Raw genomic sequence first — 24,739 nt, forward strand, 5'->3', positions numbered from 1 at the left:
TGCGAACACCACCTTTCTCTAGACGGAGACTTGGTGCTGCAGAGGGTGGACATTGAAGGATGGACATTAATGCTTGAGCTCTCTGTTTGTTTTACAAAGTGGTGCTCTAGGCAGCAGCTTTGTTACTTCTGTACCCACAAAGCGTGATCCCAACAGACCCTCCCCAGTGACCCCAGCATCACCCCTGCATGCCAGCACCACAGGCGGGGCTCTATTCTGTCTAGGCAGCTGTCACAGGGGCCTGGTCTGCAGGGAACTCTGGGCCGGGGAAAGACCAGTGCTTTCAGTAAGAGGAAGGCGTACCCTGGTCTTGGAGAGCGTCCCGGAAGAGGAAGCTTTGGGAGGTGGTCTTGCAGAGAGCATCCCGGACCTCCTGGTCCAGTAGGCAGGAGGCAGCAACACGCACAGGCATGGTTCTGGGGAGGCCTGAGTCCTTGTCCAGCGTCTGCAGAGTAATGTCGGTCACCACCAGCCACATCTCCCTTGGCTCCAGAAACAAACTGTTTGCCTAGAATTCAAAGTCACAGTCAAGGCTATTAACCTGGTGAAAGTGAAAGTGAAGTCGCTCAGTCGTGTCCGACTCTTTGCGACCCCATGGACTGTAGTCTACTAGGCTCCTCTGTCCATGGGATTTTCCAGGCAATAGTACTGGAGTGGATTGCCATTAACCTGGTAGCTCTTCTTAAATCCAAAATTATTTTTAAAGGCAATAATCTTAGATGATTATTATTAACACTAATATTTCTGATATCATTTCAATAAGTATTTCCACAGATGCAACGGCCTTTGCATATGTGGTCATCAGCACCCCGGACATGGCCAAGCCCAGTAAGCTCCAGCCCTGTCTTTGTTCTAAGGGCTCCATGGCTCGGGGGAGGCCTGTCCCTCCCTGGCTCCTCTCTCCAAGTCCTCTGACCAAAGAGGAAGAAGCCACGCACTTCCTCCCAATCCCACGTCCACAGGGTGAGGATGTGAGTCATCATAGTGGCTTCCACGAAGCACACACACTCTTCTCTCCTGCGAGATGTAAGTGTCCCAAGGATGAGGAAGTATTATGAACGAAATGCTCACACCCCTGGCCCTACGGATGCACATGGTGAATCCTACACTCCAGTGTGATGGTCATGGACACAGGGCCTTCGGGAGGTGGCTAGGACACAATTACATCACAGTCTTCTGCCATTAGGACTCAGTAGATGCACATGGGGACAGGATCTGACTGGAATTACCCCTGGGATCAGCAGGGCCAGGCTATGAGAAGCTGGTTGGCATGAGGGTGTTGCTGGGATGGATGGTGGTCAGGCTGATGATCCCACGTGGCTAGTGGACATGACTGGGCAAAGAAGGTGACCGGTGAAGTCAGGGGCTGTGAGCTGAGTGGAAGAGGTGGTTCACATGGTTGGGAGGTTGATTACATATAAGAAATTAAAGAAGTTTATACTGAGGAAAGTGAGAGCCGGGTTTCTCAGAGCTGGATGAGGGAGTTATTAATACGGAAGTGAGGAAATCTAGAGTCAGTTCCATGGTTATGGCCTCGAGTTGGAAGTACTGGTATAAGATGATGAGTTTTAGGTAGACACAGACGTAAAGAAAGAATAGATGTGGAGCGGTAGGTACACGTGCATGAGGACACACACATACTTCCTTGTTCCATCTGCTGAGATGGCCCAGCAGCAATGAGCCCACCAAGGACCCAAATCTTGGCTTCTAAATGCCATTCTTCACTAAAATCAACCAGGGCTCCTTAGCAGACAGCTGACTTCAGAGCAGAGGAAACACAAGAAGAGTCTGAAGCATCTTATTATTGCAGAAAGTAAGGCAGCCCTTGAGGAGTGATGGGGACATGTCCAAAGGACACGGGAGCTGTCCTGAATCTGGGGAGACGTAAGCATTGGAATAAGTGATAGTTACAGATAACAACCCATTGAATAAAAATTCAATCTACTAGTTCAAGCTGAGATAAATGACTTAATTCATAAATAAATCATGGAAATAAAAGTTCCTAAGTATAGCCAATGCCAACTAATAAATGTAGAAAAATGCTGAAATTAGAAAATTATCATTTAGCCACTATCAGAGTAATAATTCAAGTAAGATTCATATAGATGTTACAATGAATGGGTAGAAGTTTGATAAGAAACAGGATATTAAAATAGTCTTAAGCTATCTTCCTACAAAACATTTGTTACACAGTTATTAAGCAATAAGTATGGAATATTTATTAGTTAACTTTAGAGTAGAGAAATCTTAATCAACTGGTATCATGTCACAGCACTGGGACAGCTCAACTGTGTGCTCCTGGTATGAACACAGCATTTTTATGTGGCGTAGATCACAAATCTCTTTGTGATCAGGCAAATCTAAATGGAGGGGCATTCTGTTAAGTAATCAACCTCTTCTTCAAAAATGACAAGGTCATAAAAGAAAAGAAAGATGAAAAAACATTCCATCTGAAGGAGACAGAAGGGACAGGACCCCAAGGTCCTGCACATGGCCTTACACTGGACGGAGGAGTTCATCTTAGCAAATGGTCAGTTTCTCAGGAAGGGTAAGGATTTCCACAGACCAGCCGAAGGTGGCAGTGCATCTGAACACTCCTTGCCCCTCCACCTCTGGCCCAGCTGCAGGGCTGTGGGCAGAAGCCAGTGAGCGACAGCCACGAGGCTGCTGCTCGCGTCCTGAGAGCACACTCAGGCTTCACACCCAGGACTTCATGAGAGGCCACAGCCCCACCTGCACAAGCAGTGCACTTACCACCATGTCAGTGCAGATCACGCAACTGGCATTTAACAATGCTTTTCTGTTTGGGGACTCCACCCATTTCTGAGGGAGATTATCCTTTGGTAAGCTGTACGACATGTGAGGAGAAAGAGAAATGGATCACCTGTGGTCTCCGGTAAATCACTCTGGCACAGAAGCTGCAATGGGTACAGAGGCCATCCGTCTGGAATGTATTGAAAACAGTGTGTAAGTCTCCCCAAGCCCACACACACAGCAAAGGAACAGAGGCCTGGCACACAGAAAGGCACCACCTGCAGAATTTCTTTTAAGAAGCGGGGAGTCGGTGGCTGGTAAAGTTCCGCAACAGGGTCATCTTCAATTACATCAATCTGCCCCACGTCTGGATGAGCGCTGAGGATGTAACAGAAGCTAGGAGGAGGCAGATGAGTTTTCTCCTGTTTAAAATGAAGACAAAAGTAGAACGTGAATGCACTGCCAAAAGACTCAAATGCACTATTAACATAAATTGACTCTTCAACAGAGCCATCTCTGCTCACAGATGCAGACTGACTCTCTGCAAGGTTCTTTACAGATGGGGTTGTTTCTCTCTGGACCCAGCATGAGAGTTTCTGTGCTCCTGAATTTATCACCAATTCAAGATGTCATTCTAGAAATTCAATCTCCAGATTTACTGAAGACTCCATTCACAAAGTTCTTCCCTGTGAGGCATCTAGAAATGGCATTTCTGACTGGGCCGCTGCTCCAGCTCTGGACAGAGCTACTGTGTCCGCCTGTGCCAGGAGTCAGAACCACACAAGCAAGGGGCCAGCTCTCAGCCTGGGGAGCCAAGGCCTGAAGCAGTAGCTGCCAGCCTGCTGGACAGGGTTCAGAGCAGGAAGGACAGATACTCTTCCCAATTTTGCTACCTGTGGGCAACTAGCTACCATACACAGAGTGAGGAAGAAGGAGAGGGAGACCCCGAGCTGAGGTGAGCTAGCAGTTGGACCGATGCCCACAGATTCCGTGCACTGAGTCTCTGCTCTAACTGGTACTCAGTGGTGGCTCTACTACTGACTGGAAGGAGGCAGGGAAACCACATGCTTCTTGTTGGGTGCAAGGCTGAGACCCTCAGCGTGCAGTGGCCCATGACAATGGGGGTGGAGAGAGGTCACCATAAAGGAACCTCCGGAAGCACGCATGCGACATGGTGGAGAAGGTAGCCAGACTCCAGCCTATAAGTGAGGCAGCAGTGTGACCTCTGTCCTGGCTCACACTCACTGGATCCAGGCTTCTCAGGGGGTGTGCACTGTGTGTGTGGGGGGGGGGTGGGGGGTGCCTCAAAGCCAGGCTAACTCACAGGGCTTCTTGGGAGGTGCGCTATGTGTAGGGGTGCCTCAATGCCAGGCTAACCTCACAGGGTTTCTCAGGAGGTGCACTGTTGTGGCAGGGCAGTGCTTCAATGCCAGGCTTACCTCGAAGGCCGTGCCAGGGCCTGTTGCTTTCAGAGCTGCCCGTGGAGGCCACATGGTGTCAATCAAACTAAAAAGCTCAGCCATCCTGAAGAAAGAAGAGATGCTGATCAGTGAGCCGGTCAGATGCAGGCTGAACACCAAGAAGCCAACATTCAGAATACGTGATGAAGTCAGGGGCACACACACAGACAGACAGACCTTGCAACCTGGAATGTGTAAGCTCAGGAAAGAGACTGTTCACTAAATTATCATGCATTTGATATGTCTAGAGAAAACTCTAATTCAAAAAGACACATGCACCCCAACTCTCATAGCAGCACTATTCACAGTAGCCAGGACATGGAAGCGACCTAAATGTCCATCGACAGAGGACTGGATAAAGAAAATGTGGTGCATATATACAATGGAATACTGCTGCTGCTGCTGCTAAGTCGCTTCAGTCGTGTCCGACTCCGTGCAACCCCACAGACAGCAGCCCACCAGGCTCCCCTGTCCCTGGGATTCTCCAGGCAAGAACACTGGAGTGGGTTGCCATTTCCTTCTCCAATGCATGAAAGTGAAAAGTGAAAGTGAAGTCGCTCAGTCGTGTCCGACTCTTCGTGACCCCATGGACTGCAGCCTTCCAGGCTCCTCCGTCCATGGGATTTTCCAGGCAAGAGTACTGGAGTGGGGTGCCATTGCCTTCTCTGACAACAGAATACTACTCAGCCACAAAAAAGAGTGAAGTAATACCATTTGCAGCAACATGGATGGATCCAGAAATTATACTAAGTGAAGGAAGTCAGAAACAGAAAGACAAATATCATGTGATATCACTTATATGTGGAATCTTAAGAAAATGATACAAATGAACGTATTTACAGAATGGAAATAGACTCACAGATGTAAGCAACAAACTGATGGTTACCAGACTGGAAAGGCAGTGGGGCTGGGATATATTAGGGCTTTGGGATTAACAGATACACACCACTATACATAAAACAGATAAACAGTAAGAACCTACTGTATAGGATAGAAAAATATATGCAATAAATTGTAATAATCGATAATGGAAAAGAAACTGAAAAAGAATATATATGCATGTATGTATAACTGAATCACTTTGCTATCCATCTGAAACCATGTAAATCAACTACACTTCAATAAAAAAATACACAAAATTATGATGCATCTGCACAATGAAATATGATACAGCTTTTGAAATGTTTACACAGAAACTATTTATGGACATGGAAAGATATTCATGATACCTTGCTAAGTGAAAAGCAGACAACAAATTATAACGTCTCTCTCTGAAAGAGTAAAAAAAATGTTTTTAGTGGTTATCCGAGTAGAACTTAAAGGTGACATTTATTTTCTTCCTTTGGTTTAAGTCTTTCCTGTATTTTTCAAAAACAGATACGTTTTACTCACAGAACAAGAAAAATTACCAATATTATCTAAAATAGAGAATATAGTCAGACACAAAAAGACAAGTAGTGTGTGATTCTATTTATATGAGATCCCCAGATCAGATCAGATCAGTCGCTCAGTCGTGTCTGACTCTTTGCGACCCCATGAATCGCAGCACACCAGGCCTCCCTGTCCATCACCAACTCCCAGAGTTCACTCAGACTCATGTCCATCGAGTTGGTGATGCCATCCAGCCATCTCATCCTCTGTCCTCCCCTTCTCCTCCTGCCCCCAATCCCTCCCAGCATCAGAGTCCTTTCCAATGAGTCAACTCTTCACATGAGGTGGCCAAAGGACTGGAGTTTCAGCTTTAGCATCATTCCTTCCAAAGAAATCCCAGGGCCGAACTCCTTCAGAATGGACTGGTTGGATCTCCTTGCAGTCCAAGGGACTCTCAAGAGTCTTCTCCAATACCACAGTTCAAAAGCATCAATTCTTCGGTGCTCAGCCTTCTTCACAGTCCAACTTTCACATCTATACATGACCACAGGAAAAACCATAGCCTTGACTAGACAGACCTTTGTTGGCAAAGTAATGTCTCTGCTTTTGAATATGCTATCTAGGTTGATCATAACTTTCCTTCCAAGGACTAAGTGTCTTTTAATTTCATGGCTGCAGTCACCATCTGCAGTGATTTTGGAGTCCCCCAAAATAAAGTCTGACACTGTTTCCACTGTTTCCCCATCTATTTCCCATGAAGTGATGGGACTGGATGCCATGATCTTCGTTTTCTGAGTGTTGAGTTTTAAGCCAACTTTTTCACTCTCTACTTTCACTTTCATCAAGAGGCTTTTGAGTTCCTCTTCACTTTCTGCCATAAGGGTGGTGTCATCTGCATATCTGAGGTTATTGATATTTCTCCTGGCAATCTTGATTCCAGCTTGTGTTTCTTCCAGTCCAGCGTTTCTCATGATGTACTCTGCATATAAGTTAAATAAACAGGGTGACAATATACAGCCTTGACATACTTCTTTTCCTATTTGGAACCAGTCTGTTGTTCTATGTCCAGTTCTAACTGTTGCTTCCTGACCTGCATACAAATTTCTCAAGAGGCAGATCAGGTGGTCTGGTATTCCCATCTCTTTCAGAATTTTCCAGTTTATTGTGATCCACACAGTCCAAGGCTTTGGCATAGTCAATAAAGCAGAAATAGATGTTTTTCTGGAACTCTCTTGCTTTTTCCATGATCCAGTGGATGTTGGCAATTTGATCTCTGGTTCCTCTGCCTTTTCTAAAACCAGTTTGAACATCAGGAAGTTCACGGTTCACATATTGCTGAAGCCTGGCTTGGAGAATTTTCAGCATTACTTCACTAGCGTGTGAGATGAGTGCAATTGTGCAGTAGTTTGAGCATTCTTTGGTATTGCCTTTCTTTGGGATTGGAATGAAAATTGACCTTTTCCAGTCCTGTGGCCACTGCTGAGTTTTCCAAATTTGCTGGCATATTGAGTGTAGCACTTTCACAGCATCATCTTTCAGGATTTGGAATAGCTCAACTGGAATTCTATCACCTCCACTAGCTTTGTTCGTAGTGATGCTTTCTAAGGCCCACTTGACTTCACATTCCAGGATGTCTGGCTCTAGGTCAGTGATCACACAATCATGATTATTTGGGTCGTGAAGATCTTTTTGTACAGTTCTTCTGTGTATTCTTGCCATCTCTTCTTAATATTTTCTGCTTCTGTTAGATCCCTACCATTTCTGTCCTTTATCGAGCCCATCTTTGTACGAAATGTTCCTTTGGTATCTCTGATTTTCTTGAAGAGATCTCCAGTCTTTCCCATTCTGTTGTTTTCCTCTATTTCTTTGCATTGATTGCTGAAGAAGGCTTTCTTATCTCTTCTTGCTATTCTTTGGAACTCTGCATGCAGATGTTTATATCTTTCCTTTTCTCCTTGGCTTTTTGCTTCTCTTCTTTTCACAGCTATTTGTAAGCCCTCTTCAGACAGCCATTTTGCTTTTTTTGCATTTCTTTTTCATGGGGATGGTCTTGATCCCTGTCTCCTGTACAATGTCACGAACCTCATTCCATAGTTCATCAGGTACTCTATCTATCAGATCTAGGCCCTTAAATCTATTTCTCACTTCCACTGTATAATCATAAGGGATTTGATTTAGGTCATACCTGAATGGTCTAGTGGTTTTCCCTACTTTCTTCAATTTCAGTCTGAATTTGGCAATAAGGAGTTCATGGTCTGAGCCACAGTCAGCTCCTGGTCTTGTTTTTGCTGACTGTATAGAGCTTCTCCATCTTTGGCTGCAAAGAATATAATCAATCTGATTTCGGTGTTGACCATCTGGTGATGTCCATGTATAGAGTCTTCTCTTGTGTTGTTGGAAGAGGATGTTTGTTATGACCAGTGCATTTTCTTGGCCAAACTCTATCAGTCTTTGCCCTGCTTCATTCTGTATTCTAAGGCTAAATTTGCCTGTTACTCCAGGTGTTTCTTGACTTCCTACTTTTGCATTCCAGTTCCCTATAATGAAAAGGACATCTTTTTTGGGTGTTAGTTCTAAAAGGTCTTGTAGGTCTTCATAGAACTGTTCAACTTCAGCTTATTCAGCATTACCGGTTGGGGCATATAGACTTGGATTACTGTGATATTGAATGGTTTGCCTTGCAAATGAACAGAGATCATTCTGTCGTTTTTGAGATTGCATCCAAGTACTGCATTTCGGACTCTTTTGTTGACCATGATGGCTACTCCATTTCTTCTGAGGGATTCCTGCCCGCAGTAGTAGATATAATGGTCATCTGAGTTAAATTCACCCATTCCAGTCCATTTCAGTTCGCTGATTCCTAGAATGTCAACATTCACTCTTGCCATCTCTTGTTTGACCACTTCCAATTTGCCTTGATTCATGGAGCTGACATTCCAGGTTCCTATGCAATACTGCTCTTTACAGCATCAGACCTTGCTTCTATCACCAGTCACATCCACAGCTGGGTATTGTTTTTGCTTTGGCTCCATCCCTTCATTCTTTCTGGAGTTATTTCTCCACGGATCTCCAGTAGCATATTGGGCACCTACTGACCTGGGGAGTTTCTCTTTCAGTATCCTATCATTTTGCCTTTTCATACTGTTCATGGGGTTCTCAAGGCAAGAATACTGAAGTGGTTTGCCATTCCCTTCTTCAGTAGACCACATTCTGTCCCCAACCAGAGCAATTCACAGACAGAAGGTAGGGGGTGGCTGTCAGGGGCCAGGGAGCCCTGGTTCAGGGCATAGAGCTTCACTTCACGAGGGTGACAGGTTCTGGGACATGCTGGTATGATGGCTGCAGAGCACTGTGAATGTACTTCCTGCTACCTAAAAACTGTAAGATGGAAACTTTTATATTATGTGGATTTTATCAGTTTTAAAAATGCCGTTTTAGTTGAAAAAAAAAACTATATATCTCAAAGGCTTCTTAGATTTTGCCCTAATTTTCAACAGTGTTAATAGATAATAATGTTGTTTACGTTATTAAAAGCTTGTGGCCTTGACAATTAATATTACACATTTTTATTTTTTTCCACATTTAACGTTGAGAAATGTACTATTTTAAATGCTTAGGATCCAGCAGTTAAACTCAGAGTTGAGAGCCTTGGCATCACAGAAAAGGAGACTCAAAGCTTCCCTGCTGTCTTCTGGCCCCTCGCATGGATCACAGCAGAAGCGTGGTGCACAGGGCAGGGTCTGCAGCCAACACCAAGACTCTGGGTCCAAATCAAGAACAAAAGCGGCAAGTAAATGGGGACACGCTGGTGAAAAGTCACTCTCCCCTTCTCCTGGCAGCAGCTGTTTGTGTAGGTGACCGGACAGAGCTGGGTGACTGACCAGGGCCAGCTGAGGTTGAGAGGCGGCCACTGGATGCCGGGGGTCCCCTGGAAGCTGGGGGCTGGTGGGCCCACTGTGCCTGTCTGCCCACTTCTGCCCCTCCTCCTTCCATACAGCTCCCTGAGGGATGGGCACCAAAGTGCTAGCCCAGTCGAGGCTTGGAGACCCTGTGAGGGAGTAACCAGCATTCACACAGTCTCATGTGCACTGACACAACCTCAGAGAAGAACCCCGCATAAACAGAGTTATGTGGTGCCTGGTGTGTTCAGTTCGGCTTCCGTCACTCAGCACAGTGGCCTTGAGGTCCCCCCAGGCTGCAGCGGCACCAGCACTCGCTGCTTTTACTGCTGAGCGCTGTCCACGGTGTGCACGTGACACAGCTTGTTTACCAATCACCTCTGAGGGACATGGGGGTTCTTTCCAGCTTGGGGCTATTAAAAACACTTGGCACAGAATTTTATGGGAATGCTGATGTTCTTTTCTCCAGATAAATGCCCAGGGGTGCAGCTGCTTGGCTAAGTATGTTCAGGTTTTAAAGGGACTGCCAATTCTGTTCCTGCAGGGAACCACACCACCCTACAGCCCTACCAGCAACATGAGAGACCGTTTCTTCACATCCTCACTAGCATCCAAGGCTGCCACTGCTTCTCATTTCAGTTGTTCTGACAGGAGTGTGGTAATATTCACCTCAGTCATGCTGTGCTTCTACCTGAGGACAGTGACGTCAAACATCTTTCCAGGCGTTTATCTGCCATGCGATGTCCTCTTTGGAAATGTCTCTTCATGTCCTTTGCCCATTTCTAACCGGACTGAGTGTGTGTATGTTTACTGCTGAGTCTTTAGATTTCATTATATAGTCTAAGATATAAGATTTACAAATATTTTCCCATGGTCTGTAGCTTATCTTTTTCATTCTCTTAATACAATCTTTTGCAGAGCAAAAGATTTTTATTTTGATAAAGTCCAACTTACTGATTTTTTTTCCTTTTGTGGAACACACTTTTGGTGTCTATCTCAGAACTCTTTTCTTAGTAGGTCCCAATGGTTTTCTACTAAAAACTTTATAGTTTTATGTTATATTTAAACCTAAAATATTTCGTGAGGTATGAGATTGAGGTTGAGATTAATTTTTTGCCCATCCACGGGCAGTGAGCTGAGACCATCCTTCCTCCACTGAGTGGCTTTGTTTGCACTTGGTCAGGAGTCACGTGGCTGTAATCCCACAGCCCTTCCTAAGTTCTCTCCACTGACTAGTCATGCCTCCACCAATGCAGCAGTTTCTTGTAGCCATTTAATAAGTTCTGAAATTGGGTACCATTCCTCCCACTCTATCCCTTTTCAAAGTGGTTTTATCTATTCTGGTTCCTCTGCATTTCCCAATAAAGTTTGGAATAGGCCTAGACATATCTACACATTTTTTTTTGTTGGAACTTTAATGGGCATTGTGTCAAGCCGATCCACTCTTCTGGGGAGAAGTAGCATCTTCACGATGTTGAGTCTTCCAATCCATGATGTGGCACATGTTTATTTAGATGTCGACTGATTCCTTTAATCAGTGTTTTGGAGTTTGCAGCATACAACTCCTGACATATTTCATTAGGGTTATGCCTAAATAGTCCTTTTTCAGCAACTGAAAATACTGTTTTAAATTTTGGGTTCGAAGGGTTCACTGGAAATGTGACCGATTTTGAATGTTAATCTTGTATGCTGGGACTCTGCTAAACTGACTTACTCATTTTAGGAACCTTTTTGTCTTTTGCAGATTCCTTGGGATTTCTGACCTAGACCATCATGTCATCTCACAGTTTTATTTCTTCCTTTCTGATTCTTTTGTTTTGCCTTGCTTCACTGTGCTAGTCAGTCTGTTTAGTACTTTGAAAGCACTCTATCAGAATCTAACATTTAACTTCCACATATATATATATATTATATATATATAAAATCTATCTATATATATAATCTAACATTTAACTTCCACTTTCAAACACTCTGATATGAAAAAACCCTGAGAGGACATCAAGGACAGAGAACATGACCAGGAGCACATGGAGAGTGGTGGGGTGTGATGTCAGCAACGGGACACTCACGAAGCTGGATGAAGGGCAAAGTCACTACCCTATTCCCTCAACCGCAGACAAGTTCTCTCATTCCTTTCCACTTTCTCCCTGCCCCCACTACATAATGAAACTACTCAAAGAAAGGCTGGGCAAGGACAACAAAAACTACAAACCCAGGCGAACTTGTGGAAGAAAAGCACACACGCCCCTTGCCATTCTGTGCATGTCTGTCTGAAGCTAAAGCCCTGGTTTTACCAACTGGACTGGCCATCTTGGTGAGTAAAAAGAGTGGTACAATACTACTGACTGCTATATCCATGTAACAGAGCATCAGGCCGCCATGAAAAGGGCTGAAGCACTGACACATGATCCAACACGGATGGACCTCACTATCCATGGTTCCTCACTATCCATGGTTCCTCACTATCACATGTTCAGTACGCACAAACTCACAGACAGACAGCAGATGAACAGCTGCCAGGGGCTGCTGACAGTGGTGGGGGCCGGGGAGGGAGCGGCGGCTCATGGGGATGTGCCTCTTTGGGAGAGATTCCTGAATTAGAAATCAACTGTATTAGAAATCAGCTGTTCCTTAATTAGACAGTGATGGCATCAAGTCGGGCACTCTGACTTCAGAGACCATGCTCTGCTAAGAACACCCCACAAGTGTGGGGATTACTAAACACGTTGCAAGGTTAATCCAATGCATTTCAGGATGATATTTTTCAAATTGTAGATAGAGATACTGAAAAAATTAAGTGCTCAGAGGGTAAACTGACAAGGTTAAACAAAGCCACAAACAGACACTCCAGACAAAACAGTGGAGCTGTAAGACAGAGGAGCTGGTTTCCTCAGAAGCTAGTGAAAGGAAGAGAAACCCAGCAAAGCTGGGAAAGAATCAGGGGACACGATCTCAATACAGAGGTGGAGATGTGGCAACAGAACAGAACTTATGGTGACCGTGGTAACTGGTCACACAGCGGTGACCATTTCATGATGTATAAAAATATCAAATCACTATGTTGTACACTTGAAACTAATATAATATTATATGTTAATTATAACCCAGTAAAATTTTTTACGTTAAAAAAAAAAAGAAAAAGAAATGCATACGCATCTGAAATTAAGCCTTTTTTACTATTTCTTTGTACCATCACTTAAATTTATTATATAACCATGTAAGATAAATTTATAATTTTGGAATACCTCACATTTTGCAGGAAATCTGGTAGTTAAATTTTTAAAATGTCCTTCCTAATCTTAATTCTTTCTTCAAGATTTAGGATATAAAAATATTAACTAGAGCTTCCCTGGTGGTCCAGTGGTTAAGAATCCACCTTGCTAAATCTCTTCCAACTCATTTGTTATAGTTTTAATTCTTTAAAAAGGCTACATGATATTCCATGATGTGTGTATCAAAATTAATTCAGTATTTTCTCTGTTGATAAGCATTCATTAAAAAAAAAGTATTGATACGTTGGTGGCATTTACAAAGGAACAGAATGAAATTTACATGCTCACTTTTATATTTTTAAGTTGGAATTGTAGCATTCAAACTGGTGAACAAATGCTAAACATGAGTTTATTTTCATAAACAAAGCTATAATTACTGATTAAAAAAAAAAAAAAAAAAGAATCCACATTGCAATGCAGGGGACACAGATTCCAGCCCTGGTCCGGGAGGACCCCACAGGCCACGGAGCAACTAAGCCCATGTGCACAACTGCGCCCATGCCCTCCAGCACCCATATGTCACAACAAGAGAAGTCACGGTAATGAGAAGTTTGGGCGCCACAATGACGAGCAGTCCCCACTCGCTGTAACTAGGGAAAGCCCCACGCAGCAGCAAAGGCCTAGGACAGCCGAAACACTAAGTAAATAAATAACTAACACAACTTTGGTGATTGAAGTAAGGTCCGATGCTATAAAGAGCAATATTGCATAGGAACCTGGAATGTTAGGTCCATGAATCAAGGCAAATTGGAAGTGGTCAAACAGAAGACGGCAAGAGTGAACACTGACATTTTGGGAATCGGTGAACTAAAACAGACTGGAATGGGTGAATTTAACTCAGATGACCACTGTATCTACTACTGTGGGCAGGAATTTCTTAGAAGAAATGGAGTAGCCATCATAGTAAACAAAAGAGTCCGAAATGCAGTACTTGGATGCAGACTCAAAAATGACAGAATGATCTCTGTTTGTCTCCAAGGCAAACCATCCAATATCAGAGTAATCCAAGTCTATGCCCTGACCAGTAATGCTAAAGAAGCTGAAGTTGAACGGTTCTATGAAGACCTACAAGACCTTCTAGAACTAACACCCCAAAACGATGTCCTTTTCATTATAGGAGACTGGAATGCCAAAGTAGGAAGTCAAGAGATATCTGGAGTAACAGGCAAATTTCACCTTGGAGTACAGAATGAAGCAGGACAAAGGCTAAAAGAGTTTTGCCAAGAGAACGCACTGGTCATAGCAAACACCCTCTTCCAACAACATAAGAGAAGACTCTACACATGGACATCACAGATGGTCAACACCAAAATCAGATTGATTATATTCTTTGCAGCCAAAGATGAAGAAGCTCTATACAGTCAGCAAAAACAAGACCCGGAGCTGACAGTGGCTCAGATCATGAACTCTTTATTGGCAAATTCAGACTGAAATTGAAGAAAGTAGGGAAAACCACTAGACCATTTAGGTATGACCTAAATCAAATCCCTTACGATTATATAGTGGAAGTGAGAAATAGATTTAAGGGACTAGATCTGATAGATAGAGTGCCTGAAGAACTATGGACGCAGGTTTGTGACACTGTATAGGAGGCAGTGATCAAGACCATACCCAAGAAAAAGAAATGCAAAAAGGCAAAATGAAAAAAAAAAAAAAAAAAGGCAAAATGGTTGTCTGAGGGAACCTTAAAAATAGCTGAGAAAAGAAGAGAACTGAAAGGCAAAGGAGAAAAGGAAAGATATACCCATTTGAATGCAGAGTTCCAAAGAATAGCAAGGAGAGATAAGAAAGTCTGTGAAAGTGCTGGAGTCAATATGCCAGCAAATTAGGAAAACTCAGCAGTGGCCACAGGACTGAAAAGGTCAGTTTTCATTCCAATCCCAAAGAAAGGCAATGCCAAAGAACATTCAAAGTACCACACAATTGCACTCATCTCACACGCTAGCAAAGTAATGCTCAAAATTCTCCAAGTCAAGCTTCAACAGTATGTGAACCTCCAGATGTTCAAGCTGGATTTAGAAAAGGCAGAGGAACCAGAGATCAAATTGCCAACACCCACTGGATCATCGAAAAATCAAGAGAGTTCCAGAAAAACATCTACTTCTGCTTTATTGACTATACCAAAGCCTTTGAGCATGTGGATCACAATAAATTGTGGAAAATTCTTCAAGAGATGGGAATACCAGACCACCTAACCTGCCTCCTGAGAAATCTCTATGCAGGTCAAAAAACAACAGTCAGAACAGGACATGGAACAACGGACTGGTTCCAAATTAGGAAAGGAGTATGTCAAGGCTGTACATTGTCACCCTACTTATTTAACTTATATACAGAGTACATCATGAAAAATGCTGGGCTGAATGAAGCACAAGCTGGAATCAAGATTGCTGGGAGAAGTATCAGTAACCTCAGATATGCAGATTATACCACCCTTATGGCAGAAAGTGAAGAACTAAAGAGCCCCTTGATGAAAGTGAAAGAGGAGAGTGAAAAAGTTGGCTTAAAACTCAACATTCAGAAAACGAAGATCATGGCATCTGGTCCCATCACTCATGGCAAGTAGATGGGGAAACAATGGAAACGGTGACAGACTTTATTTTGGGGGGCTCCAAAATCACTGCAGATGGTGACTGCAGCCATGAAATTAAAAGACGCTTGTTCCTTGGAAGAAAAGTTATGACCAACCTACACAGCAATATATATATATATATATATATATATATATATATAATTTTTTTTTTTTACACAGCAATATTAAAAAGCAGACATTAGTTTGCCAACAAAGGTCTGTATAGTCAAACCTCTGGTTTTTCCAGTAGTCATGTATGGGTATGGGAGTTGGACTACAAAGAAAACTGAGGACCGAAAAATTGATACTTTGAACTGTGGTGTTGGAGAAGACTCTTGAGAGTCCCTTGGACAGCAAGGAGATTCAACCAGTCAATCCTAAAGGAAATCAATCCTGAATATTCATTGGAAGGACTGATGCTGAAGCTGAAACTCCAATACTTTGCCCACCTGATGGTAAGAACTGACTCACTGGGAAAGACCCTGATGCTGGGAAAGATTGCAGGCAGGAGGAGAAGGGGAAGACAGAGGATGAGATGGTTGGATGGCATCACCGACTCAAAGGACATGAGTTTGAGTAAGCTCCAGGAGTTGGTGATGGGTAGGGAAGCCTGGTGTGCTGCAATCCATGGGATCACAAAGAGTCGGTCACGACTGAGCAAATGAAGGGAACTGAACTGAGCTCAAGTTCATATAAAACAAGTACTTTGTGCATTTCTGTTCTACCTGGGCAGGAACTGCCACACACACACACACACACACACACACACACACACACTCAGAGAGGGGAAATAAGGAATTCTTGCTGCAAGCTGCTGCTGTCCAGAACTGCAGACAGTTCTTAGGCTGGTCTCAGGGCCCAGGAGGTCTTTATCACTTCAACAGTGTGACGTGACCTACTTACCAGTGTGGAGACAGGAACACTCACACTCCACACAAAATCTGTCAGCCCAGATTTTCTGATAGATACATACACTTTTTATCCAACACTACCGGTGCGCTCTCATATTTGAAACAAGCTAGCCTCTTCACAATCTACTCCATCACCACAAATTCACATACCACGTAGCTGCCCTGCACAGACTCCCCGGAAGACCCTCTGCTCTCCTGTGGGGATGGTCTACATGGGCACAAGCAACAAATCAACACAACCCTCTGCCAATGACTGGGCTCTGAGGCAAACATAAAATGGTAAAACTACAAAGAAGACAGCGGAGGAAATCAGGGCTGCAGAGGTCTTGGAGCGTGGGGTGGCGCCTGGACGCCCAGCATGTTTTGTCCTTTGAATTTGGTGGTGACATCCTGGGTAGCCCTACAGTTGTTCACTCTACTCTGCACTGAGGAACAGCTCTCATGTCTGTCACGTTTCCCCATAAACAAGGCTAAGTGAGTGAAAAGATCAGTAAAGGAGACACAGGGCGCACACACGTGTCCGTTACTAGCGGTGGCAGAAACTGGAAAGGACACCGTTGGAAACAACAAAGAGAAAAGCAACCATTCTCCTTTGTTTATAAACAAGTTTGCATTCGTGGAGAAAGACGTGCAGTAAATGCCCAGCGGAAAGGAGATGTTTAAATTTCCTTTTCCCCATATATTAACAACCAGTGACGGCGGCAGCTGTACTATGAGCTCCCACAGATAATCCTGGAGGCCTGGTCTGATGCTTCTCCAACATGTTGTGGTCCAGCCCCAGGGCACCCTTGGGACCACTCTCTCCACTGTCAGTGATTCCAGGCAGAGGAGCAAAGTCTTTGGTTTAAAAAGAATAGTAATGAAAATGACTATACTATAATGAAAAATAGTAACGAAAATGTCCAGTTCTTAAACGTCATATTTTCATTCGTAAGTGTCTAAGTAAACAGGAAAAAAAAAATGTTGAACTAAACCTGAGGCATTCAGTGCAATTAGTATGGATCTGATGCTCCTCCTGTCATTCAAGATAATTGCAGCAGAGATGGCTCACTGCTGCTGTTTAACAAAAACAGTGGAAAACACCAAGAATCTAAATTTACATCACTCCTGACAAGAAATGGTCAGACTTCTGATCTGAGGGCCAGGGATTACAACTATAAAGCAAATGAGAAATTTAACAGAAGTGAATTCCCCTGGAACTGGAAGTAACTACATGTAGGCCAGAGCACCAGGGATGCAGCCGATGGCCTCTGGAGGACCAGGCTCCAGGCCCACCCTTGACCTGCAGCCAAGTTATTACTTGTCTCAGGAGCTTCCGGGTCTTTACTTAAAAACACAGTAACATGACCTAATTTGCCAGCAGGCTGGAGAGTTGAAGGGAAAGAAAGAAGGACCACAGTGGCAGTGACACTTCTTCTCTTCCCACTTCGACGTCCTATATGAACGGACAGGCATTTTACTGCAAACAAAAAGATTTAAGTAGCTTCTACCTAAAATTATCATACGTAAGATTCTCCAAATTTGAGAAGGCACTTAACAAAAGCAAAATCAAGCATTTGTGTTTCATATTTGAGATGAACAAGGAACATCCCACCAAGCTTCTGAATCACATGGCCCAGTGCCCCACGATAAGGCCTGCTGCCCCAGGCTATTATGCTGAGAGAGGAAGAGGAAAAACCATATACATATATTTTTATACTTAGTTTTGTTTATTTATTTGGCTGTGCCAAATCTTAGCTGCAGCATGCAGGATCTAGTTCCCTGACCAGAGATGGAATCCAGGCCCCTTGCCTTAGGAGTCTTAACCACTGGACCACCAGGGAAGTCTCAAGAAAGAACCGTGTGGATATGTGAAATGTCCAGAACAAAAGCCAGTCCTCAGTGATCACTTCCCAATCACGCAGCCCTAGGAGCTGGGTGGGGGCCATGGTGGCCCAACCCACCACCTCCCAGTTCTAAACAGAAGAGCTCTATGCAGATTTATTATTAACACAGAGCTTGCTGTCTGGACTTCTATTTTTTTAAAGTTTGAAAGCTTTAAAACTGCTGGTCCCCTGCAGGTAGATCATTTTGATTTTTGTGAGATGAGTGTGGGGAGAAGGGGAGTACTGAGATTTGTAAGAGAAGGAATGAATGAAAAAGCAAAAAAAATCCTGTCCACTGGCTGAATTCTAGACTTACTGTGCTGCAGGTAAATTTACTGGATAAATTACTAACCAGAGTTAGGCAGCAGATGTTTTTGTGTTCCTGTATCAGCTGATCTTCCTTCTGGTCTCTTGGATTCCTGTTTTAGCTAAAATCTCTCTGTACTTTTAACTCCACTGGCTTCATTACCCCTTCTTGCCCACTGTTATAATTAACAAGGCCAACTTGATTTCTGTTCTATCTTGGAAAAAAATAAAAACACTTCCAACCTCTAGTTATCATTCTTCTAAATTACTCATCGTACTCTTCCCATTTTGTTTGTAAAAACAAGAAAAGAAAGAGATTAATGCTGACCAGAGCTCTACTTTTTAGTTAAATGGAAAAGAGAAAAAAGTGGGAGGAGCAAGGGCAGAACCACTACCATGGTGTTCTCAGGTGTGCAGAACCACTTGTGTGTGAACTCACGAAGTCACAACCGCCTGGGAAGGCAAGTGCTACCTGTCCTGCCTGACGCCTGAGGGGTCAGCCCCCAGCGCACAGACCGACACCTGAGATGAGACGCACAGACGGTGGTGCAGAGCCCTGCTCTCCCCTCCACTGCCTCTACTCAGTGACCAGCGTCGCTCCCGAAGCTTTGATTTTGCTAAGCAAGCCCCCTGCACCAGTCAGGCCGACACTGCCAAAATCACCCCAGTGAACTGGGTTCGACTTAGGAAAGGGGGTGGGTGTCTGAGCCACTTCGGAGATTGCTACTAACAATTCCTTTTTCAAATGGCCAAGAACTACTGTGACAGTCTGCTGTGGTTCAGACCTCATCATTTTAGTCAGGTTTTCACTGCACGATCTATTGATTGCTACAGAGGACATGAGGATAAGTAACACTTGGCTCCAGCAAGACAGTCTATTTTTGGTCAAGAGATAACAGGAATGAACTTATGGGTGGGGACGTGCCCTCCCATGGGTGTCTGCCATGAACTGGAACAAGCCACACCCTGAAAGCCTCTGGGTAAAGCCCCACCCGCTCCAGCAAAAACCTCCTCCGACTGTCAGTGCAGCCCCGCAGGCAGGTCAGCTTCCTGCCGACTGGACTGACTTCAGCCCTGCATCCACACTCAGCCACCGTGTTCATGAACCACTGACAGGGACAGACATGCAGAGGACCCTCAGGGCAGAACTTCTGTATCTAACTGCCGACAGGGTGAATTTCTTTTTATTGGATGGTTTTCTGAAGCACTACTAGGGCAATAATCCTGACAGTGGTTAATGCTTGGCCTACACAGTTCAAACGCCTCTTTCAGGTGGTTTGTGGTTCTCTTCTCCTCCTCTTCCTGTGATCAACCTGGTGGGCGTATGAGCCTCTCTGTAATCTGCCGGTTTTCCCCTTTGTCTATATATTCATCACTGGTTACACAGAGAGATATACAAGAGTTTTCTCTTCTTAAGGGTTGTTCATTGAATGTTAAAGGTAAGGAATGGTTTAGAAGTGCCCAGTTTACTAAAGAAATCTGTCCTGCTGCTGCTGCTGCTAAGTCGCTTCAGTCATGTCCAAAAAGAAATCTGTCCTAGTTTCCCAAAAATAATCTTTACGGTTCAAGTTCAATACTCGACATTTCCTCCTGAGCCCCTAACTCCCGAATTAGGTCTTTTTGAATGATGTGAAATTATGCCTAGACATTCCATTTAGAAACTATTCTTCTCCAACTGGACTTATGAAACATCTGTAGCTGTTTTCATAACACAGTGTACTTTTGGGGCAATGAATTCATTTATGTCCCTTTAAAAGGCTGAGGTGAAATTCACATGACGCAGGATTAACTGTGTCACACAGCACAGTTCACTGGCAGTGAGCACATTCACAATGTCGTCCAGTCCTGGAATACAGTCATTGTCCCAGCAAGACATGGTGCCCGCCAGCAGTCACCCCCTGCTCTCCTCCCGCCTGGCGAGTACCAACCCGCACTCTGTCGCCATGGGTTTGTCTCCTCTGTTTCATGCAAGCGGGACCCCACAGCATGCATGCAGCCTTCTGCGTGGACTCCCTTCACTCAGCATCGTGTTCTACATGAGTCAGTGCTTTGTGCCTTTTGGCCAGTTTTTTGAGCATCCTTGGTTTTAGGATTTAGTACATTCTCTTTCAGTGACACTTTATTCTCCTGCCATTAACTGGGTGGTGAACCCACCAGGAACAATTTTTCAAAATGATGAAAGATTTCTTGAGTATGTCTCTTGAAAGAGGATTCCAACCACAGCAATGAGCAAACCCCAAGGGAAGTGTGTCTCTTTAAGAGGCAGCTGTTTGAAGAGGGGAATCAAAGGAGGAAGTCATTGAGGCTTCTGTTCCCAGGAGCACATTCACCAGACTCGCTTTCTGCTGAAACAGCATCTGAGATGATGCCTCAACAACGGCCCCCAAGCCCCGTCCACTCGTGCTGGACGGTTCCTAAAAGCTTCCTGTGCTGCCCCTCCACACACCTGGCCACACAAGGGCCTCCAGGAGACCGACGCCCCAGGGCCCAGAGTCACGCAGAGCCTGACCTGGGCTAGCCACCCTCCCCTGTTCCAGGCCCTCCTCCATAAGCTGGGATTCCATCCCTGACAAAGTGCTTTCCCATCACCCTCAAGTGCGTCCCCCTGGGCATAGTGGGGAGGACCCAGGGTCCCAGCCCGGGTCACACAGAGGATGTGTTTCCCATCTGCACTTGGTCTTTGGACAACTCAGCCTCCAATCTTCCCTCTAAAACTGTGCACCAGTGATTACTGCCAAGAAAGCACAAGTTCAAGTCTTGTTGAGGAAAATCTAAGATGAATCCAAGCAAACAACTAATGTCCATTCCACAAACACTTCTTATGAGCCTCTCAGGTGCCAGGGATTGAACCGTGCACAGGAAATACAATGGTGAGTGAGAAACAGAGCCTGCACTCACAGAGCCTGGCGATGGGCAGGCCAGCGTGGACACTGGCCACCAGGTATGCTAATCCACAAAGGTCTACACCATGCAGAGGGGAGTGACTGGGTTGAGAACCAGTCTGTATGTCAGTAAGCCACTGGGACTCTGAGCTGGGCAGCCTGTACCTGACACAGGCAAGCTAGGGGAGCCATTCCAGGGCTCCTCAGACAGGTGTTGATAATTGCATATTATCACTAAGATGTCACTCAAATTTACATTAGAATACACCCCTCTGGTGGGACACAGGTCATGAGAAACCCACATAGCCCTGAGCACTGGGCCAAGGGAGCTGCTGCAGGAGACAGAGGGCCTTAGAGAGCCCAGATATGAGGGCAGGAAGGACTGGTACCTGGGACAAAGGGTGACTGCTCTGGACAGGAAGTACTGTGGGCTGGGGGTGGGATGGGGGCTTCTGACCTCCTGGCCGTGGGTTAGTTTGTGAGCAAGCTAACTAAGCTTGGTTTTGAACTTAAAGATTATTGGTACTTAAATCTGTTACCTTTAAAACAAAAGCTGGCATGTAAACACTAACTATTAATTGGACCATTTTCTGAAATACACCCCCCTCAGCGTCCCCAACCCCTCACTCTATCCTCAAAGCTTACCAGTCTCTGCCCCAGACAGGGGAGTGGATGTCTCAACCAGGGGGATGGGTCCTCCCGCCCTCACCTGAGTCCTCAGCCCCCGACTCCTGCGGTTCTCTCCAGGGTCCCCAGATCTGAACCTGCCCTCTGAGCCCCACAAAATGGCTGCTGTGTCTGGTACTCACTGGTGGGTGTGTTTCAGGACCTCCTCCTGGCTCTCCTGCTGGTCTGTGAGCTCGGGCAGGAAAGGGCTAATCTACCCTCCTGGCATCAGTCCTGGCTCCCTGGAGAATCTCCCCACTCCCACCCCGGAGTGACCGGAAGTTACAAATCCACGGTGCCAGGTCCCTGCTTCTGCCCCCAGCGGCTGCAGAGATCCCCAGGTCTGCACCGCTGCCCCAATCACTCCCTCTGTTTCAAATATATTAAAAATACAAGACCAGAATCAGCTCTACTCCATTTTCAATTTTGTTACCTCTTCGTTTCTTCTCTCAAAAACTCCTAGGGGCCCTAATTTTCCCTGGGTCACTGCAGAATTCCTAGTTAACAGGATTTGAGGCTTCATCTGACTGACTTTTTATTTCAGTACTTTCTGATTTAGGATAAATCCCCCAAATCTAGCAGAGCAGTAACTAGCCAGACACATAGCACAAACAGGCACCAAATATTTAAAGAGTAAATGAATTATACTTTCTCCTAACCCTACTTTTATGTCTTCACAGATAACATCTTACCAATTTGAGGAGAAATTTTCTATTTGCAAGATCAAGATGTCTGTACATTCTCACTCACTGCTTTCAGGAAATCTTCTGAGATCAGATATTTAAGACCTCATCACTTAAAGCAACAACCGCCCCAGTCCTTGGGCAGGTCTAGTCTTCAGTTCAAAGGGAGGCAATTCAAGGTCAAAGACCATGTAAGTTGCTTCCTCATCATGGTCAGCACTCAGGCAGACTCGTCTGTATACAGTGAAGGCTGACTAAACAACAGTCTTCAGTACATTACTCTCAAAGTGCCACTGAAAAAAATCTAAACAAATTAGTACCTTATAAACTAATACTGTACTTTAGACGGGTTAGTAGCTTTGGTTTTAACAAGTTGGGACATAAGTACTAGCAGGATTTTGAATTGAAAGAGGTTCCCCTCCCCTGCAAAAATGTTGCTATTGTGTTTTCTATATTTCTAGGGTTAACATATTTCAGAAAAGTTCTATTTTCCCTCAGTATTGATATATCACATAAAAATAAGATCACCTACTAATCAGCAATAAAAAGATAAAGCTCATACCCAGAATTAGGACATCAAAGTAAAGTGAGTTTTCAGCCTATCTGACCTCTACACCGTTGAAGAGGCCACCTGGGAGAACAAAGGTCAGGGGACACGCCTGTCCCTGGACAAACAGCCTGAGTCCTGGGGAAGAAGCGAGCAGGGCAGGGGTGGGCTCAGCAGTGCTATTTGAAAGGGTCTTTGCCATTACATCCAGGCTATTTTCCTGACTCTTCTCACTTTAACTGGTCAGTAGGGACACAAAACACCAAAAATGTGTCAGAGAAACACAAAAGACGGCTGTTTTTGTTCAACCATTCCAAGGGGGGAAGGTGAACAGGGTGGGGTGCCCTGCACAGGGGCCCAGCCCCGAGGCCATCAGTCCACCCAGAGCTGCCACTAGGACAGTGGACCATCAGGAGCTAAAATTTAAACGACTCCATGACTTAGCCCAAACAAAAACTACCTTCAAACAGACAAAGAAGCAGCTTTCTATATTAGACATTGGAGTTATATAATTACAATTAATCATTTTAGCTTGAGTTCTGGGAAGTAAGTCTATTTTGTTAAGATTTATGAGAAATATATTTTGTTAAGGTTTATGAGTTGCTACGAAACACAATAATTTAGGGGAAAAAAGAGACAATTTTTGTTTACTGGGCCATGGATGGATGACTGGCAGTGGGTGATGTCACTAATAGGCAATTATAACATTCAGCATTCCAAAACTATTAAATAATTTGTTTTGAAGAAATATAGCTTCCAAAAGAACAAAAAGACAATCTATTTGGATGGTTACATGTCAAAGTAAAGTTAAATACATAAGATAAAGAAATTAATTCCAACCTAAAAAGAAGTATCAACTATTTCAATAGCAACCCACCCCATTATTCTTGCCTGGAAAATCCCACGGACAAAGGAGCCTGGGGGGCTATAGTCCATGTGGTGGCAAAGAGTAGGACATGACTTAGCAACTAAATGACATTTAGTCAAATTTTAGTTCAACTTAAAAATGGAGTGGGTTCCAAAAGTTTGTCTGTAAACAAATTATTTAGATTACTCAGTGCATTTCCTACAGAAAAAATATGTCCTATGGCAATGTTGTAGACAACAGTATACCTCCAGTACAACTCACAAGAACCCGGTTAAATGTCAGGTACACAGACGGTTCTGTGGCCTCACGGTAAAGAGCAGGTGCTTTATGGAGCCAGAGCCCCTGGGCCCCAGGCTCTGTCAGTCCCCAGGAGCACGGCCCTGGAGGTGAGTCCCGCCTTCACCAGCAGGAAGTGTGTCCCCAGGAGCAGCCCCTTGGCCTGCAGCACTCCAGGAGATCTGCCAGCTGGAGGGGCTCCATTGAGATGCACGTGACGCAGAGCCCCACGTACCTGGTGTGTGGTGGCGACGGGGGGAACCGTGCTGAGTGCACCTCTGGGAGGTCTACACAGGGCCAGTGGAGTTACTGCCGCCAGGCTAATGTCAGGGCAACACCTCGCTTACCACAACTACACACGGTCTTTCCAGATGCTTGTGATTCTGAAACCAAGGGCTAAATGGGGTTCA

General features: G+C 44.7%; 1 protein-coding gene and 1 long non-coding RNA gene across 5 annotated transcripts in view; one reads left to right on the forward strand and one right to left on the reverse strand.

The window, feature by feature from the left end:
• The window catches only part of SPIDR (scaffold protein involved in DNA repair), a 275,881-nt gene that overhangs the window by 16,354 nt on the left and 234,788 nt on the right, over nt 1-24,739 (reverse strand). For all 4 annotated transcript variants that reach the window (XM_025001813.2, XM_025001816.2, XM_025001815.2 and 1 more), the window contains 4 exons: nt 4,194-4,278; nt 3,033-3,176; nt 2,885-2,944; nt 304-508 (listed from right to left, as the gene is read on the reverse strand). In XM_025001813.2, the coding sequence (XP_024857581.1) occupies nt 304-508; nt 2,885-2,944; nt 3,033-3,176; nt 4,194-4,278 (494 nt within the window). The remainder of the gene's footprint in view (nt 1-303; nt 509-2,884; nt 2,945-3,032; nt 3,177-4,193; nt 4,279-24,739) is intronic.
• On the forward strand, nt 9,494-23,008 carry LOC132342192 (uncharacterized). Its single transcript, XR_009490468.1, has 3 exons — nt 9,494-10,285; nt 11,229-11,798; nt 22,636-23,008. It is a non-coding gene; the product is annotated as an uncharacterized lncRNA (long non-coding RNA).

This window comes from Bos taurus, chromosome 14 (assembly GCF_002263795.3).
Source record: "Bos taurus isolate L1 Dominette 01449 registration number 42190680 breed Hereford chromosome 14, ARS-UCD2.0, whole genome shotgun sequence".
Classification (NCBI taxonomy): domain Eukaryota; kingdom Metazoa; phylum Chordata; class Mammalia; order Artiodactyla; family Bovidae; genus Bos; species Bos taurus.